Source organism: Dendrobates tinctorius, unplaced genomic scaffold (genome assembly GCF_039654945.1).
Source record: "Dendrobates tinctorius isolate UK_male_01 unplaced genomic scaffold, ASM3965494v1 ptg000024l, whole genome shotgun sequence".
NCBI classification, from domain to species: domain Eukaryota; kingdom Metazoa; phylum Chordata; class Amphibia; order Anura; family Dendrobatidae; genus Dendrobates; species Dendrobates tinctorius.
In genome coordinates, this window is record NW_027361692.1 from 14,113,520 (window position 1) to 14,134,464 (window position 20,945).

The 20,945-nt window shown below is 42.4% G+C and overlaps 1 protein-coding gene across 5 annotated transcripts in view; it reads right to left on the bottom strand.

Annotated features, from left to right (window-relative positions):
• FAM135A (family with sequence similarity 135 member A) overlaps positions 1-20,945 on the bottom strand; it is a 159,938-nt gene that overhangs the window by 27,875 nt on the left and 111,118 nt on the right. For 4 of the 5 annotated variants that reach the window (XM_073569384.1, XM_073569380.1, XM_073569381.1 and 1 more), the window contains exons 10-14: positions 19,260-19,337; positions 14,980-15,029; positions 14,683-14,838; positions 10,066-10,139; positions 6,696-6,850 (exon numbers count right to left, since the gene is read on the bottom strand). In XM_073569384.1, coding sequence (XP_073425485.1) covers positions 6,696-6,850; positions 10,066-10,139; positions 14,683-14,838; positions 14,980-15,029; positions 19,260-19,337 — 513 coding nt within the window. The remainder of the gene's footprint in view (positions 1-6,695; positions 6,851-10,065; positions 10,140-14,682; positions 14,839-14,979; positions 15,030-19,259; positions 19,338-20,945) is intronic. The other variant, XM_073569383.1, reaches the window with a different exon arrangement.

Consider the following 20,945-nt stretch of genomic DNA (forward strand, 5'->3'; position numbering starts at 1 on the left):
GTGTGTATATACATATACACAGCATATACATATACACAGCATTACTGCATATACATTACACACTCAGCTTTGCTACACACACCTCTGCTACATTCGAACTCGAAGCACGCATACACACATACACAGTTCGGGTACATTAAAACACGAACAGTTCAGGGTATGGTTATGCTCTTGGACTGAATGGACGTGTGTGAACAGAGATTTTAATATCCTTTAGAATATTCTGTGAGAGATCCAGGGATTTGTGGTCCTAAAGCCCATCCTAAAGGACTCAGTCTGGGTCTGTGCTGGCGCTGTGGAAAAGCTCTGTGGTCTCCTGGTAAAGGCCCTGGTGAGATCTTGGGCCTCCTGGACTGAGGTTTGTGGTGGAGGTTCCGGCGGCCATTTTAAAGCAGTGCCGATGTGTCGTGTGGCAGGCTGAAGATGAGCAGGAGTGAGCTAGGCGGCAGTTAAACCTACTCCCAGTCCCGGGGTACTGTTGGAGCAGAGTGGTCTTCTGCCGGCTGTCCGATTGTGACAGGGAGTCTTGGGTCCCATCGACTGGCAGGAGGAAAAAGCGTGCGGTCACCCCTGGATGGTAGCACCACTGAGTGCTCATGCCTGGGGTCAGCGCCAGTGAACATATAAGAATACGTCAGCAATGCTGGAAGCCTCTGGAGGTCTCCTGGTGCCTGGTATCAGGGTCCTTTACTGTATCTTTTGCTGGCTCCTCCTCCTCTCATCTTCCCCTTACTGTTGGGGTTCCTCAAGGATCAGTCCCAGGCCCCCTCTCTTCTCTTTGTACACTGCCCCTATTGGTCAAACAATCAGTAGATTTGGTTTCCAGTAACATCTCTATGCTGATGACACCCAATTATACGCTTCTTCTCCTGACATCACGCCAGCCTTTCTAGAAAACACCAGCGATTGTCTAAACGCTGTGTCTAACATCATGTCCTCACTATATATGAAACTGAACCTGTCAAAGACTGAACTCCTTGTGTTTCCTCCCGCTACTAATGTACCTATACCCGACATTGCCATTTCTGTGTGTGGTTCCACTATTACTCCCCAGCAACATGCCCGCTGTCTTGGGGTCATACTTGACTCCGAGCTTTCCTTTGTCCCCACATACGATCACTGGCTCACTCTTGTTATCTGCACCTCAAAACATTTCTAGAATTCGACCTTTTCTTACTTTTGACTCCGCAAAAACTCTTACTGTTTCTCTTATTCATTCTCGTCTCGACTATTGTAACTCTCTTCTAATCGGTCTCCCTCTTACCAAACTCTCCCCCCCTCCAATCTGTCTTGAATGCTGCAGCCAGGATCATATTCCTCACCAATCGTTACACCAATGCCTCTACCTTGTGCCAGTCATTACACTTGCTACCCATCCACTCCAGAATTCAGTACAAACTTATTACCCTCACCCACAAAGCTCTCCATGGCTCAGCACCACCCTATATCTCCTCCCTTGTTTCAGTATACCTTCCTACCCGCGCCCTCCGTTCTGCTGATGACCTGAGGTTAGCATCCACAATAATCAGAACCTCCCACTCCCGTCTCCAAGACTATACACGTGCTGCGCCAATTCTTTGGAATGCACTTCCCAGGTCAATACGATTAGTCCCCAATCCCCACAATTTTAAGCGTGCCCTGAAAACTCAGTTATTCAGACTGGCCTACCGCCTCAACACATTAACCTAATCTATCCCTGTGTGGCACAGCCAAAAGTTTTTACCATAACCAGGTTCCCTGCATCATGTTCCCACATGCTTTATGCATCCATTAGCCCTCTGTGTCTGTACTGTTACACACTTAACATTATGGCTGGTCCGTACAATCAGGGCAACTGTTACCACCCACCTTTCGTGTCTCCCTTTTTTTCCTCATAGATTGTAAGCTTGCGAGCAGGGCCCTCATTCCTCTTGGTATCTGTTATGATCTATGTGATTATTGTTATGCTGTAATGTCTATCGTCTGTACAAATCCCCTCTGAAATGTAAAATGCTGCGGAATATGTCGGCGCTATAGAAATAAAATGTATTATTATTATTATGGAGGTGTAATGACACATACCCTGTTTCCCCGAAAATAAGACACGGTCTTATATTAATTTTTGCTCCGAAAGTTGCACCATGTCTTATTTTCGGGGGGGGGGGGGGGGTCTTATTTTCATGAGAAACATTCCAGCGCGCTCTACCCTTACACAAGGAACGTTTTGTAGCGTAAAACCAGTAGTCAGACATATAGACTGTTCAGCAGAAAAGCAGCCAACAAATCAAAGTAACACACTACGGTACGGTACTGTAATTGCCTGACTCCCACACAGGGCCACAAAACATAAGGGCTCTAAAATGGCTCCCACACACTTTCTGGACACTGTACCACTACCGTAACAATCACCCACAGCAGTTCCTTTACCTTTGCAGCCCCATATATTCCCATCATCCCATTGCAGCCCTCATCATCCCTTTAAGTCCTCTATACAGCACCCCCATCATTCCATTACAGCCCCCATCATTCTACAGTACAGTATTGCAGCCTCCCATCATCCCACATCATTCCACTGCAGCCTCCCATCATCCCGGTATCCCACTGCAGCCTCCCATTATCACAGTATCCCAACTGCAGCCTCCCATGTGTGTACCGTACACACACACACAGACACACACACACACCCATACACACTTTCTTACTGGTTTCCTCCATGGTGCTGCTTTCAGTGCTTTGGTGGTGCAGGAGCCCTGGGCCAATCAGAGCGCAGGAACCCTGGGCCAATCACAGCCCAGGAACAATCAGAGGCTATGGATGACGTCAGCTGGCTCATGGTTCCTGCGCTGTGATTGGCGCAGGGCTCATGGGCGGAGATCGGCACACAGCTCTGAGGCTGTGATTAACTCCTGCGAACAGCGCGGCTGCAGTGGCGGGCACCGGAGGGCACCAGACAGCGGGAGCGAGACACAACTGCATGCCCCATGCACACGACAAGGTATGCCTTATTTTCAGGGGGGGTGCCTTATATTAGCAGGCACAGTGCTCCCTCTTGCATGCCTTACTTTCAGGGGGAGCCCTATTTACGGGGAAACAGGGTAGTAAAAACTGGGGATGGAAGATGACAGTAGGTGGGTTCCCAAGATGGCGCCCACACTTCTTGTGGGAAGAGGCAGAGACATTGGTGATCATGTAGCAGCCACACTGGAGCAGTATGCCCATAAAGCACATACTATAACTTCCAGCAGCCAGAAGTCAGGAACAAATCTGAAGAGGTCTCTGAGAATGTTCACAACGGGCTCCAGATATTCAGCTTTAATACAAGAGGAGGATGATCAGAGATCTCCTGTAATGGTCTCCCCTATCCCTAGTCTCCACTATGAGGAACAAAGGGACTCTTGAAAACGTATCCACAGATGGGTCACCTTCATTAATGGATGTCCTCACTTCGGTTAATAAATGCAATATGCCACCCTCATTACACTGGAAGGCCAGGTGGGATTTATACAGGAAACCATATCCATAATCCGACATGATGTTCAGGAAGGAACGAAACGAACAGTGGCAGCTGAAGGTAGAGTTAGTGAGTTGGAAAGATACTCTTCCCCTTGTCCACAGAGATGTACAGAACCATACTCAAGCTATGGCAGCACGATTTGCTAAGGCAGATGACCTGGAGAATCGCCTGAGATGCAATAATATCAGGCTAGTTGGCGTTCTGGAAAAGGTGGTGGTGAGGGGACCCTGACAGTTTTTTTTTAAGATTGTGTTTTGTGCGCCATTCCTTATGTGTAAGAGCAGGATTATGGTACATTTTCTGGGCAACTGTAATGGTTTTGGGGGGTGGGGGTGTGTGTATATTAGGAAAGATAATCACGCAATCATAGGCACAATTATGTCAAATGAATCCATTAATATGCTACACAGATCTTGGACTGGATGTAGCTTGCATTCTGTATACTCTAGCTATTCAAGAAGGATCAGTGTTTTAGCACTTAAGAATATTCTTTTTAAACACATTGACTACTTTAACAATGAATAGGGGAGGTTTGTTGGAGTGCGTTGTACAATATCTCATTTTGAATGTATTATTGTAGTAATTTATATTCCGCCTTCGTACTGGCTGGACTTCCCTATATTACTTATGGGCGACTTCATTAATACTTGTAACCCAGGAAAGGATAGGTTCCCTTGGGGTGCCGACACGTTGCCTCCCTATGGCCAGTTTACTAGTGAATTGGGTCTGATAGATATATGGAGGGAAAAGTCCCCATCGTCAAAGACCTTCTGGTGTGCTTCTGTGATATTTCAATCAGTCTCAAGAATTGACTTGGTTCTTTGCAACACCCGCCGGACGCCACATCCCGCAGCTGTCTGCCCACCCACCTCCGTGCAGTCACAGCAGGCAGGAAAGACCGCGGCTTGCGGCCTGTGCTGGAGATGGGGTGCGGGTGCCCTAATATTTGTATACTATCTACTTGGTGGTTCTGCAGCAGTTTTATGAGCTTTCAAAAGGGGTTATACCTGTCACAACACAACCAGGTGAGCACACACTGCTTTTTCCTCACCTTTCGTTAACCGGTAAGACCCTATTGCGCTTTTTTGTCTCTCCAGTTTCTTTTCACTATGAGTTCAAAGGTAACTCAAGGTGGTTTGCTACTCTATTTCCTTATACACAAAATGTGGTGGACCTACAAGAGTTTGCTGGGAATGAAAGCCTGCTCGAAATATTCCCGATATGGAAAAACCCGTTTGAGGGAACTTATGCATTCTGAAGGGTTTGGGAATTGGAAGCAACAAAGGTTGTAATAAGTCTACCAACCAGGGCTGTGGAGTCGGAGTCGTGGAGTCGGAGTCGGTATAAAATGGACCGACTCCGACTCCTAAAATATATAATAAATTGGGTACAGTAATTCAATGCAGGATGTGCTGAATATTTTTTCATAGGAGTTTGGGAAAGTTATGAAATGTCCTATAAATGGCTGTTATATTCCTGATCTAAGGCTACATTCACACACAGCGTTTTTCCTGTGTTTTTTGAGGATACGTTTTTCAGCTGCAAAAGCCGATCATCTTTTTAAAAAACTGCATCACCTGAAAGGTTTTTGAGCTCATAGATAATGTTTTCAATAGCAAAAGCAGATTAGAAATCTGCTCTATCTATCCATTTATCCATATCTGTCTATCCATATCGTATCTGTACCAAAAAGAATGAAAACCGGGTAGTACACCAATATATATTCTGTTCTATCTAAATATCTTGATTATTGGATCATAAAAATGATTAAATGTCTGAGGTTCACATTGTACTACAATAAATTTTTCACTTAAATATAAGCAATATGTGTGGGAGTCGGAGTCGGAGTTGGAGTCGGTGTAAGGGAAATTGAGGAGTCGGAGTCGGAGTCACAGGTTTGGCTTACCGACTCCACAGCCCTGCTACCAACTACATGCAGAAGGGCGTTTTTGTTCATTTGAATATTTGAAACAAGAGTATCTGAATAATTGAGAATAACTGAGGCAGAAAATATCTCAGATAACACCATCTCATTTAATGAGATAATTGATTATGTGGAATGTACTAAAGCTACCAAGAGATTGATTTCCTTAACATATACTTCTCTGTTGATGAAAATTTGGGAGATCCCATGGCCCCAGGTAAAGATAGATGGGATAAAGATGAGAGAAGCTTTTAGATAGAGAAGAGGGAAGATGTCCCCTTTAATTGACAGGGAAGGTCTGCACATCAGAAAGGGGTGGGGGGTCTGTTGGTTGTTGGGACAGGGAGGGGAGATATAGGATCTTAATATAAGGATTTCTGGGGTATGGAAAATATAACAACTTGTTTGTATGATATAATGTGACAATGCTTTAGTTTTCTTTTTACAAACAAATGTGAACTCTGATTTGTGGTTTAAATAAAAGTTTCTTGATTATATAAAAAACCACAAACAGCTCAGCTACAAAAAGAAAACACACATACAGCTCAGCTACAATAACAAAAGACACACAGCTCAGCTACAAAACACACAGCTAAACTACATCATCAAAACACACACAAAATATACATTACAGCATGAGACATGACCTGAAAGGTCCTTTGGCTACGCAGGATCTGCAGCATCTGTGCAGCTTTAGTGATGTGCAGGTCATTGTAGCTTCCTCTCTTGTCCTGCACTGATGAGATACATCAGTGTGAGGCAGGAGGCCAGAGAGTAGTTCTCTCAGTGATCGGGATGGATCAGAAAGAGCTGGCACTGGACTATAAGACACACGATATTAAGCAAGCTTTTCTTTCTTGCTAAAAAGTGCTTGGTATAAATAAAAAAAAATACAGTATGTGTTCACAAATATGGCCTGTAAATGTAACCATGCCATCTAAATTGCCAATGAGCTTTACTGCAACTACGAGTAGCCAAATCTACACAATAATACTTCTGTAATATACAGTTGAATGGGATCAGTATATATCTTAAAGTCTGCATGTTTAGTAAACTCTTCTGCTGCCTGCCTCTGGCTGTATAGGTCTATCATCTTCAGTGTGAAGGTTAAGAATGTAACATCTACTGAACACACTTGTCCTCATTACAAGCAGCCTGAAGGATATTTTTCTGCATGTCGCACACTTTGACTAGGAACATGTAGATCAGGACAGCCTGCCCAACAGTCAGACCAAGGCGTAAAGTATATTTCTGCAAGCCTGTATTACTCATACATACCTTCTGTAATGTAATCTAAATACCGATCTTCAAAAATAATAGGCAAGGAGTTAAAGTCTCCATCCAGCTCACAGCACTCTATGGGCAGAGGTGGCAGGGAACTGAAGTAGGTGGAATTCTTTATAGCCGTTGACATTTGGAGATGACTTTGGGCACTGTGGAGAGAAGTATCAACCAGAACGCGATTAGCACATTATAAGAAAGACAGAAGGAATCACATAAGCTTAGTCAATTTTCATTAACTTTATATCTTTCTTTGAAATGTAAAAAAAATTGGAAGTCGAAGACTGTGGCAGAGAGCACAAAGCCCTTTAACCCCTTCACTACCAAGGGTGGTTTGCTCGTTAACTCCCGGGCCAATTTTTACAATTCTGACCACTGTCCCTTTATTAGGTAATAACTCTGGAACGCTTCCATGGATCCCGGTGATTCTGGCTTTTTATTTTTCTCATGACATATTGTACTTCATGCTAGTGGTAAAATTTCTTTGATAAGACTTGCGTTTATTTGTGGAAAAAATGGAAATTTGGCGAAAATTTTGAAAATTTCGTAATTTTCCAACTTTGAATTTTTATGCTCTTAAATCACAGAGATATGGCACACAAAAAACTTAATAGATAACATTTCCCAAATGTTTACTTTACATCAGCACAATTTGGGAACCAAAATTATTTTTTGTTAGGAAGTTATAAGGGTTAAAAATTGACCAGCGATTTCTCATTTTTACAACACCATTTTATTTTTACGGACCACATCACATTTGAAGTAACTTTGAGGGGTCTATATGATAGAAAATACCCAAAAGTGACACCATTCTAAAAACTGCACCCCTCAAGGTGCTCAAAACCACATTCAAGAAGTTTATTAACCCTTCAGGTGCGTCACAGGAATTTTTTGAATGTTTAAAAAAAAAATGAACATTTTACTTTTTTTCACAAAAAAAAAATTACTTCAGGTTCAATTTTTTCATTTTACCAAGGGTAACAGGAGAAATTGGACTGCAAATGTTATTGTGCAATTTGTCCTGAATACGCTGATACCTGATATGTGGGGGGGAACCACTGTTTGGGCGCATGGCAGAGCTCGGAAGGGAAGAAGGGTCGTTTGACTTTTTCACTGCAAAATTGGCTGGAATTCAGATTGGACGCCATGTCACGTTTGGAGAGCCCCTGATGTGCCTAAACAGTGGAAACCCCCCACAAGTGACCCCATTTTGGAAACTAGACCCCCCAAGGAACTCATCTAGATATGTAGTGGGCACTTTGAACCCCCAAGGGCTTCACAGAAGTTTATAACGTACAGCCGTACAATTAAAAAAATCATATTTTTTCCACAAAAATGATCTTTTCACCCCCAATTTTTATTTTCCCAAGAGTAACAGGCCCCCAAAAGTTATTGTGCAATTTGGCCTGAGTACGCCGATACCCCATATATGGGGGTAAACCTCTATTTGGGCACATGGCAGAGTTCGGAAGGGAAGCAGCGCCATTTAACTTTTTTGGCTGGAATTGAGATAGGACGCCATGTCGCGTTTGGAATGCCAAAACAGTGGAAATCCCCCAATTATAAAGGGCCTGTCACACTAAGCGATATCGCTAGCAATATCGCTATAACGTCACTGGTTTTTGTGACGTTATAGCGATATTGCTAGCGATATCGCTGTGTGTGATACTTACCTCCGACCGCTCCCCCGCTGGTTATCGCTGATCGCGCGAGAACGTCCTGGTCATATCGCTGGTCGGGATCGCTGGTGCATCGCTAAGTGTGACAGTACCTTAACTCCAAACCTAACCCTAGTCCTAATGGGAAAATGGAAATAAATAAAAAAAAAAATTATTTTATTATTTTTGCCTAACTAAGGGAGTGATAACGGGGGGTTTGATTTACTATTTATGGCGGTTTTTATTTTTGGCTGCTGTCATACGCTAAAAGACGCTTTTTATTGTAAAAATAGTTTATGCATCACTACATTTTGAGAGCAATAATTTTTCCATATTTTGACCCACCGAGTCATGTGAGGTCTTATTTTTTGCGGGACGAGTTGACGTTTTTATTGGTACCATTTTCGGGCACGTGACATTTTTTGATCGCTTTTTATTCCGATTTATGGGATGCAGAATGAACAAAAACCAGCGTTTCATGAATTACTTTTGGAGGGTGCGTTTACACCGTTCTGCGTGCAGTAAAATTGATTAAGCGGTTTATTCTTCGGGTCAGTACGGTTACAGCGATACCTCATTTATGTCGTTTTTTATGTTGTGGCGGTTTTATACAATGAAAACAATTTCTATATAAAAAAATTATTATTTTTGGATCGCTTTATTCTGCGAGCTACAACTTTTATTTTTTTGCTGATGATGCTGTGTGGCGGCTCGTTTTTTGCGGGATAAGATGACGTTTTCAGCGGTACCATGGATATTTATGTGTCTTTTTGATCGTGAGTTATTGCACTTTTTGTTCGGCAGTATGATAATAAATCATTATTTTTTGCCTCGTTTTTTATTTTTATTTTTTAAGGGATTCGCTAAAGGGGTTAACTAATGGGACAGTTTTATAGGTTGGGTCATTACGGACGCGGCGATACCAAATGTGTGTACTTTTATTGTTGTTTTTTTTTTGTTTTTTTTTATTTTAAAAAAATGAATTTATTAGGGAATATTTTTTTTTTTTACTTTATTATAATGTCCCAGGTGGGACATCACAGCGATCTGTCACAGGCACTGCTGCAGGCTTCCTCATGCCTGCGCTCTGTGGGCAGTGAGGAAGCCAGCTCCCTGCAGGCCCCCCGAAGGTCCCCGTCGCCATATTGGATCCGGGGACCTGCGGGGAAGGCGACCGCCGCAGCGGCGCTGCACATCGCGCTGCTGTGGGGGTTGCAGGGAAGCACGGAGGGAGCCCCCTCCCTGCCGATGCTTCCTTTAATCCCCGGTACACCGCGATGATGTTTGATCGCGGTGTGCCAGGGGTTAACGTGTCAGGGGCGTTCCGTGACCACCCCTGAAACATTGTGCCGGGTGTCAGCTGTGATAATCAGCTGACACCCGGCCGCGATCAGCTGCGCTCCCCCCGTGAGCGCCGCTGATCGCATTAGACGTACTATTCTGTCCTTGGGACTTAGGTCCCAGTTCACATGGACGGAACAGTACGTCCAATGTAGGAAAGGGGTTAACATTGCTCAGAGATTTTGGAAATCTGACACTGCATTCTAGGCATGCTGCCATCCATTTATATAGAATCAGATTCATTAAATGTGATTAATCATTTTTACATAACCATCCTCAGGTGTTATATATTGACAACTGCTTGGCTTCCAACTTAATCACGTATAATAGAAATGGCGAGTTATTACATGCATAATTTGCATACTCACTGCAGTTCTTGGTACGCCAGGGCTGCTTGTCTAGGATGCTCAAGGCAAAAGAAAGCTTCAGCAAATCTACGCACCTAAAATCAGACAAGGAGACAAGTATTGAAAACCACACAGGTAGTTCATGTTTACCTCCAGCTACCTTAAACCCTGGAGAACGAGGCAAAGTTTTGGCCTTAAATAAGCTGCTCCACAACTAACTTATAATGTTATATAGCTGGGGGTCTCCAGTAAATTAGGATAGGTAATTAATGTGTGATCGGTGGGGGTGCGACACCTGTCACCCCTACCCCCCCCACTGATCACGTGTTTTTGGTGCAAACCGCAAGTGCTCAGTTACAGAGTTGCGCCGTCTCCTGATAGTGGCCGCGAAATGCACGTCCCTCCCATACTGATTTGATTAGGGGCAGATGTGCAGTACCTGGTCACAGCCAGTAGACAGAGAAGCTCCATAACTGCGCACAGCCGGCTGTGGCCGGCACCAAGAATAGTTGATCGCCGGGGGTGCCGGGTGTCACAAGGCTAGGTCATCAATGTTAAATTAGTGGACAACCTCTTTAAGGAACTGAGCACTTTTATCAATTCAACATTATAAAAGTCATAACCTTTTCTCATCCTCATCACTGTATAAGCTCATATAACGGAATGAGTATTTGTAATGGCTTTATTTTGGGTCAGACATCATCTGTGGAATATCTGATATTCTTTTATTTAAGGAGGGAGGGGGAGAGGGGAAACAATTCTTCCATTTTTACGGTTTGGTTTTACAGCACTCAACTTGCAAGATAAATAACCTCTAACCTTTATACCATAGGTGGTTTAGCATTCAAAAATACCACAAATGTGGAGGATTTTCTCTCTTTATTTTGGGAATTTTTTAAATAATTCTTTCCATGCTATGATACAAGATAGGGAAACATCTGACTAGAGATAGCATGTAATAATCTATTTTGTTAACTTTTCCACTATTTTCATGTATCAACCCCCTTCCTGACATAGTATGTTCAATGATGGGGATTTGCATGTACTGAGCAGGTTCAGGAGCTGAGCCTACACACAGCTGACATCTGCCTGCAACAGCAGCGCCTGGAAATAGAGCCAATCGCTGCTGTTTATTTAAATGCCACAGTTAATCTCTGGTAGCAAAGGCTGTGGAGTCGGTAAGCCAAATCCCTGACACCTCAATTTCCCTGACTCCCCAGTCAGACTTTGACCCCACAGCACTGGTCACTACTGAGCATGTACATAAAGTGCAGCACAGATTCATCTCATCTAACAGCTGAGATCCTTAGATCAGGAACAGAACAGACATTTATAGGACATTTCATAACACGGCTCAGACTCTGACCCCACAGCATTGACTCACTACTGAGCATGTACATAAAGTGCAGCACAGATTCATCTCACCTACAACTCCACAACACTGCCTCACTACTGAGCATGTGCATAAAGTGCAGCCCAGATTCATCTCATCTAACAGCCGAGATCCTTAGATCAGGAACAGAACAGACATTTATAGGACATTTCATAACACGGCTCAGACTCTGACCCCACAGCACTGCCTCACTACTGAGCATGTGCATAAAGCGCAGCACAGATTCATCTCAACTACAACTCCACAGCACTGCCTCACTACTGAGCATGTACATACAGTGCCTTGCGAAAGTATTCGGCCCCCTGGAACTTTTAAACCTTTTCCCACATATCATGCTTCAAACATAATGATACCAAATGTAAATTTTTGGTGAAGAATCAACAAGTGGGACAAAATTGTGAAGTTGAACGAAATTTATTGGTTATTAAAATTTTTGTGGATATTCAAAAATTGAAAAGTGGGGTGTGCAATATTATTCTGCCCCTTTACTTTCAGTGCAGAAAACTCACTCCAGAAGTTCATTGTGGATCTCTGAATGATCCAATGTTGTCCTAAATGACTAATGATGATAACTATAATCCACCTGTCTGTAATCAAGTCTCCGTATAAATTCACCTCCTCTGTGATAGTCTCAGGGTTCTGTTTAAAGCACAGAGAGCATCATGAAGACCAAGGAACACAACAGGCAGGTCTGTGATACTGTTGTGGAGAAGTTTAAAGCTGGATTTGGATACAAAATGATTTCCAAAACTTTAAACATCCCAAGGAGCACTGTGCAAGCGATCATATTGAAACGGAAGGAGTATCATACCACTGCAAATCTACCAAGACCCGGCTGTCCCTCTAAACTTTCATCTCAAACAAGGAGAAGACTGATCAGAGATGCAGCCAAGAGGCCCATGATCACTCTGGATGAACTGCAGAGATCTACTGCTGAGGTGGGACAGTCTGTACACTGCACAAATCTGGCCGTTATGGAAGGGTGGCAAGAAGAAAGACATTTCTCAAAGATATCCATAAAAAGTGTTGTTTAAAGTTTGCAACAAGCCACCTAGGAGACACACCAAACATGTGGAAGAAGGTGCTCTGGTCAGATGAAACCAAAATCAAACTTTTTGGCAACAATGCCAAACGATATGTTTGGCGTAAAGGCAACACAGCTCATCACCCTGAAGACACCATCCCCACTGTCAAACATGGTGGTGGCAGCATCATGGTTTGGGCCTGCTTTTCTTCAGCAGGGACAGGGAAGATGGTTAAAATTGATGGGAAGATGGATGGAGCCAAATACAGGACCATTCTTGAAGAAAAGCAGTTGGAGTCTGCAAAAGACCTGGGACTTGGACTGAAATTTGTCTTCCAACAAGACAATGATCCCTAACATATAGCAAAATCTACAAAGGAATGGTTCAGAAACAAACGTATCCAGGTGTTAGAATGGCCAAGTCAAAGTCCAGACCTGAATCCAATCGAGAATCTGTGGAAAGAGCTGAAAACTGCTGTTCACAAACGATCTCCATCAAATCTCACTGAGCTCGAGCTGTTTGCCAAGGAAGAATGGACAAGAATTTCAGTCTCTCGATGTACAAAACTGATAGAGACATACCCCAAGCGACTTGCAGCTGTAATCGCAGCAAAAGGTGGCGCAAGAAAGTATTAAGTTAAAGGGGCCTAATAATATTGCACGCCCCACTTTATCAGTTTTTGAATTTCCACAAAAATGTAAAATAACCAATAAATTTAGTTCAACTTCACAACTGTGTCCCACTTGTTGATTCTTCACCAAAAATTTACATTTGGTATCTTTATGTTTGAAGTATGATATGTGGGAAAAGGTTGAAACATTCCAGGGGGCAGAATACTTTCGCAAGGCACTGTAAAGTGCAGCACAGATTCATCTCAACTAACAGCCGAGATCCTTAGATCAGGAACAGAACAGACATTTATAGGTCATTTCATAACACCAGCTCAGACTCTGACCCCACAGCACTGCTCACTACTGAGCATGTGCATAAAGTGCAGCACAGATTCATCTCATCTAACAGCCGAGATCCTTAGATCAGGAACAGAACAGACATTTATAGGACATTTTATAACTTCCTGCATTGTACTACTGTACCAATTTATTATACATTTTAGGAGTCTTCATTTTATCCTGACTCCACCAAAATGGACACAGACTCCGATTCTACAGCCCTGTCTGACAGTGGCACAGAATTGAACGGTTTGCCGATACAAGTGTACATCAGTTAGTTCCCATGCCCAAGTGATCGTAAGGTGCCAATGGGTAGTCATGGCATGCCATCTTGGTCCTCCTATGAAATTCAGCCTGTGGCATGGCTTCATAGGAGAACATCATTATTTTTCTATATACGGTACTTCCATACTGTAGTCTCTAAGGGTACTTAAACAGAAAGTGAAAAAAAAAAAGTCACCCCCACCTTTTCCCAGTTTAAAAGTACAGAATAAAAATAAACAAAAAACTATACAAGCACAATCATACTGACAGCTCACTCAGCATTAGGGTCCCGATGTCAGCCAGTGTCGGGGGATGCATTGTTACAGTGGCTGTTCTCTATACACAGAGCTGTGACAAAGTGCGCTGATGCCACCCCCGTGACTGAAACCTGAATGCTGCTGGGAGGAATCAAGTTCATTTCCTCCAGGTAGCGTGGCTCTAAGTGCCGGCAGGTTCAGAACACTATTAACCTGCAGATTAACCCCATATCTGCCTATTAATAGAATTTTTTCACACAAAAAATTCCCTTTAAAAGGTGTTATCCAACCTCTAACATTTTGTTTCTCCAAAGCATCATGGATGATTTCAAATAATAAAATGTGGCAACTTCAATTATTCTAACCTCTGTGAATCTAGCACTGCCACCTAGAAAGGTCTGCTTGGGGACGGGAAGCGAAGACATCCTAATCTTCAGCCACCTGACCACTGAGGCCAGGAGACTGGAAGGGGAAATCATTGGAGGCTCACCTGATGACGCCCGACTCTAGGGTGAGTTTGTAGGAAAGGAGCTACCTGTTACTATGATTACTACACTGCCGCACTGAAAAAACGACTACTTTCTGGGTGATAGAACTTGCTTCTCCAATACCATGGTCATACATTACAAGGAGTGGCTTTAGGAACCGTAGCAACAGAAGAAAGTAGGAACATTTAACTAAGGGATAAAACATATTATTGCACAGCGCGCTGTCGGTGGAAAGGAAGGGTCTGTAGGACGGCTGCTCACTCTCAGAGTGTGATGTTCCTGGGCCACTATTCCTGTGATTTCATCCTGCAGGACGATAACTTCCAGAAACTGTCCCCACAGCGCCATCAGCAGGGAACAGAGCTGTGCAAGGTTCATGTTGATGAGTTCTGCCAGTTCGTCAGGATTATCGATCTTCTAATAATAGACAGGATACATTATTATTACCACCACCAAGTATGTATGGACAGACTACAACAGTTCTCATGCGAGATGCAGCGATGGAAGCAGGACTAGACGATGCTACTGCTGTCGGCTCACTATCATATAGGTATATACCTTGACATCTTCACACAGTTCTGCGAGACGGGCGTCCACATCGATTTTTTCTGAGGAAATAAAATACAGTGGCCATGACTTCCTAATACAGTCTTACATTTAGAAAGCTTAGAACTATATTGGTTAACTGATAAATTGAGTGATTCCTCACTACTGTCTAACTTTACACCACCTAGTATTTGACTTGTTTTACACCATTTTTGCTCCTGATCTGCATCGTGAATTTTAAGCAAAGCCCCATTTTTTACAAGTCACACGCCATTCCTCTAAACGCGCCATCCAATTCACAAGTCAATTCATCTTGTCTGATTGGCTATTTCGTTTCCTGTGCATTACTGGGTCAACCAGAAGCAGAGCGGAACAATGATTTATAGGAGATCCGTCTGCTTTCCGTTTCTTATTTGTAGAATTTTGTTTTTTATTCCTAGTCCCGAATGGAGAACTTTTACTTCTGTTCTAAAAAAAAAAAATAAGCAGGAAACGAAAAGCAGGCAGCCCCTGTATAAATCAATGGGTCGCTTTTCTTCCATTTGGCCAAGGATGCCAATTCCTTGTTAATAATTGACGTCAGCAGCTCCATGATACTGGGCGTTACAGCTGTCGTATGTGACCGAGGAGTCAGTATTTACAGGGACTCCCTTATTGAAAGAGAGAACGATAACACTCAGCTGTCAATGTAATAAAGGATGAATAGCAGAGGAACACCATAATACAGAATTGGTAATTAGAGGCGTTACAAACTTTTACTAAATCATGTAGGCCAGGAGATTTCTTTAAAGTAAGCCAACCTTATATAGATTCGCTTGTTATATATAAAAGAAACAAAATACCCATTGGAGGCCATCATATAACTGATGCTTAAGAGAGGAAATAAAGATGCTTGACACAGAAATTACGGGTTACTGTACATTTGTCTTGTCAGTCAGTTTTCTTTCGTTGGTTGTGTGACGTTCAGGACTTCTGTCAATTACTGTACAACCCTAATTCTCATCACTACCTGCAGCAGGTGAAATAAGTATTGAACATGTCACCAATTTTCTAAGTAAATATATTTCAAAAGGTGCTATTGACATGAAATTCTCAACAGATTTTGGTAACAACCCATCCAATCCACACAGGCAAAGAAATCAAACCATAGATGTCCATAAAGTATGTGAAGTGATGACAAATGACAAAAGGAAAAAGCACTGAACATGATTGTTGAAATTTAATTAATATTTTGCACAAAAGTATTTGCTGGTGATGACAACTAGTTGCATGCACTGCTCAGGTGTGATTTTGGCCCATTTTTCCATACAAATATTCTGCAAATCCTGAATGTTCTGTGGGTTCTTACAATGAACTCTGAGCTTTAGTCCCTTCCATACATTTTCTATTGGATTTAGGTCAGGTGATTGGCTGGGCCATTCAAGCAGCTTTATTTTCTCTGAAACCAATTGAGTTTTTCCTTGGCTTGCTGAAATGTCCACCCTCGCTTCGGCTTCATTATCCTGGTAGATGGCACCAGATACTTATGAAGAATACCTTTGTCCATTCATTCTTTCTTCAATTATATGAAGTTTGCCAGTGCCATACACTGAAAAACAGCCCCACACCAGGATGTTTCAACCTCCAAACTTCATTGTTAGTATGGTGTTTTTGGGATGTCATGCAGTGCCTTTTGGCCTCCAGACATGGTGTATATTATGGCACCCAAAGAGTTCAAGAGTTTGGTCTCATCTGACCAGACTATATTCTCCCAGTATTTCTCAGGCTTGTCTGAACGTTGCTTTTTGTTCAGCAATGGAGTCTTGCGTGGTGACCATGCATTCAGGCCATGGAAGTGCAATACGTATTGTTTTCTTTGAAAAAATTGTACTTGCTGATTTCAAGTCTTTCCGTAGCTGTCCACAGGTGATACATGGCTCTTGGACAACTCTACTGATAATTCTTTTCACTCCTCTGTCTGAAATCTTGCAGGCAGCACCTTGTCTTGACCGGTTTATGGTAAAATTAAGTTCTTTCCACTTCTGGATTATGGCCCCAATAGTGCTCGCTGGAACCTTTAATTGTTTAGAAATTCTTCTGTAACCAATGCCATTAGTATATTTTGAAACAATAAGGTTGTGAAGGTCTGGAGACAGCTCACTGTTTCTGCCCATCATAAGATGTTTCTTGTGTGGCACCTTGGTAAAGAGACCCCTTTTTATAAGCCATCAGTTGAACCAGCTGATATTATTTTTCACTAAGTGGCAGGATTGCTTTCCAATTACTGATAAATTTCAGCTGGTGTCATAAGTTGGCTTTTTGCACCTCTGCTTCTTCATGTGTTCAATACTTCTCCCCTGTGTAATTTCTAATTATTACACATAACTTATTTTATGGACATCTATGGTTTGGTTCCTTTGCTCGTGTGGATTAGATGGGTTGTTACGGACATCTGGCAAGGATTTCATATCAATAGCACCTTTAGTTAGAAAACTGGTTACGTGTTTAATACATATTTCCCCCACACTGTGTGTTCTGTAACTTTACAATAAGTAATATCACTCACATGTCAGAGGTAAGTAATTTTATGTCCTTTTTTGGTTTGGGCACGTATTTGGTATCACAACTACAGTAGATTGGATTAACATTATTATTCTTAACCTTTTGTGCATTTCAAAACCACTATGTGTGGTCACACGAGCAATATAAGGAACATGACTGGTAGCAGATAACGAAGTCCTGTATAAGGTTTACTACCTGGAGGAGCTAGTAAATGCCACAAATGTTTCAATATATACAGAAACACAAATGAATGTTATGGGATTGTGGGAGCGGGCTCACTGATGCACCTCATGCAGACCCCAGTTTGTGTTCATCATCACTATCTGATAATCTCTTAAGGGCTGCATTATTGCAACGGAGAGTGGTTTACTTTGAAATTCTGTGGTGCCTCTAAGAAAACAGACTTTATCCTGGTCGGGGACTTTGCTTGCTGACTAATCCAAGGCAAGTTCTGGGTGGCTTCTCACTACCCTGAGGAGGGAAGGTAGAAGCCAGCTGAGGAAGGTGAGGCATCCTATCAGCTAAGCTGACCCAATGTTGGTAAAATTGGCTGGAACAGGAGTAAAAAATGCCAAAAGTATGAAAAGATTTTTGACATTTGAAACAGTTTTATGCCAAAATTCTGGAAAAAACAATTTCATGAATTGGTCTCAATGTGTCTGCCAAAGTACCCAGTCAAGTTACAACTGTTATTAAGTTACAGCACAGAGCCCAATTTTTGGCTGTGGGTAACTCATTTCCTCTCAAAAACACTAGATTTCATAAATAAGATTTGCAATATTTCACCTTTATATTAGAACCGAAGGAGACATCACCTTCAAAACTAGACCAACAAGTCATTCTACTAGAAAGTGGCCAACGATAAAAAAAAAAGGTCCCAGGAAAAAGAGAAAGCACATTTCTTAATCATGCTGTAGGATCTAACGTGGTTGTGTATGGAAGCGTTCTACAAAATACTTCTAAATAAACAGACCCTGATACTGCAATGTAAACGTATACATGCTTTTTTCATTATGTAGCTCCCTTTTTTCCTCTGGAATATCCACAGAATGCTCCATAAATGTATAATAGATGCGTGGCTCATGTGTACAAGATAGCAAGACCCGCATCTACCTTGAGAACAGGGCCTAATGTGTCTCACTGCCAGTGCAGAGGTGGGCATTCATGCGTGGCATCCATTCACTTGTATGGGCGCTCCAGATATTGGTGATCAAGCTTCCTTGAACATTTTCTGCAATCTTATATGATTGGAAAACCAACGCATCCAGGAATATCTCTCCACTGACAGCAGCATGACCCTGTTCTCCATTTAGCGGGGGAGCCTCGTGGTGGCACCATCATCTATCATTTATTATCCAATGCTGATGCCACCTGTGTTCGATATGGGAAAACCATGCATTGTAAGCATTTTTTAAAATGATTAGGGGAATTTCTAAATGAAAAAGGAGGCAACTGTTGATGCTGACAGCAAAAGATGGGGAAAAGACGGAACACATGAACGCCATGAGTGGAAGAACAGGGAAAGTGTAACAAAATAAATTATACATCTTAATATTGATACAATCCATAAGAAAGGCAAACGGCCAAGTATTGAAGTGTAAACCCTATTACAATTCGCTGTTGTATGGTTACGTAAAATGTTGCAATGATTACATGGCAAAACGAGTGCTCAGTATCCAGAAAAAAAGACATGTCTATACAATTGCAAAGTGTTACAGATCCATCATACATCTCTGTCCTTTTCAACATACCCAGAGCGTCGTCCCTTGGGGGCCACGGATATTTTCTTCTGAGAAGACGTTCGTATAGGACCTGCATGCGGGGCTTGGCTGATTGTAAGGATGGCACACATATGTACTAATTACATTCCTGTCATATCTGTGCTTTATGACTTAGCTTTGTGTTAGTGAGAAGTGAAGGAAAGTGGTCAAGTAAAGCACAGAGAGCTAGTAGGTTTAGCCGCTTTTCTATGATGTACATTGAAGGGCTGCTATATTTAGTACACTCCAACCAGACCGTGTAGTAAGGGGTGAACACACAATGCAATATCATTTTAGACTGTTAATGCAGGACCATGTACAAAAAATGCACAGCTACACAGATTAGTTATATCTTTTCATGTTGTTTTGTGAGAGGGTTACACGACATGGAAAGACAAATGTACATCATAATTAAGCAAGGGAAAGAAGGAAAAAAAAAGATACCGATCAACTAACACTACAGGAAAAAAGACAGAACTGTGAGAAGTATACCCTGCGCTACACTGGCTGAGAACATGCACATTTCCTAAAAAGTGACCGTAAAAGCTCAGCAGTGTTCTCTCTACGGGCTTCTGTAAGAGGACACCCAACCACCGGTGTTTAATTCACAGCACTGTTAGTAATTAGTGTAAATGAAGGCACCAATGTTCCCAAACCAGAGGTTATTCTCAGCTCTATCCTAAAAAATATCCAAGCAACATTATGAGATAAGCAAATGTCTACTATCAAGCGAATACAATGCAATAATGGAATTCTATAGATCTATACGGGTGCTGGAAAAGTGGTGAACCTTTGAGAACTGTCTGAAATTCTGCATAAATGATCTGGAGCAATGACCAAACTCAATCATACATTCACTGATGAAATAATACAGAACTAAATGTAATAACTCACTGTTATTTGACTAAAGGGACTTTTACCTACATTGCAGCTACCCATGGGACAGGTGGTAAGTGGCTGATTGCAGGGGGGGGCGCAAAGCAGAGGACGCCCCATGTGACGTGGCGATACGTATAGTGACACACAGCCCCCTACTTTCCTTAGTCTCTGCGATTATTTTTTGCACTAACACTCTTTACTGTTTGATATTGTATTTTGTTTTAATCCAGGTTTTGGAATATTGGCTTACTATATGCATAATTGCACTTTATGCCTGGGGCATCTATATATTTTTTTCGTTGGGTATAGGGGATGGGCATAATTCTGGCCACTTTTCTTGGTGAGCCGGTCTGACTTCTGTGTAGCACAACGGTGCCACTACCAGAGTGCTATTACTAATGTATGTTCCCTGCTGTAGCTGATGGGACTATGAACATTATGTATGCGTGAACTTGTGCCTCTTCGTAGTATATCTGTTTTATTACTTTCTAAGCACTGTCCTTGTTATACATATGTTCTCATTTTTGGAGGGTATTATTTTTATATACTGATGTCTATATTGTGTTCATGGTTTGGTGCATGCAAAGGTTCCCTCATGGTGCGCATGCATGACGTCTGTGCTCTCGTGGTACCGTGGATGGCATCCCAGCAGCGCGGACACACACCTCCACACTTTTGTGTGTGCCGCTCTCCGGATTGCCGGACATGATACTGCGGGGAACTATCGCACTCGCTGTGCATGCGCCATATACATGTGGGCGCCTGCGCATTCTCCTCTCAGTCCGGGGTTTAAAACAT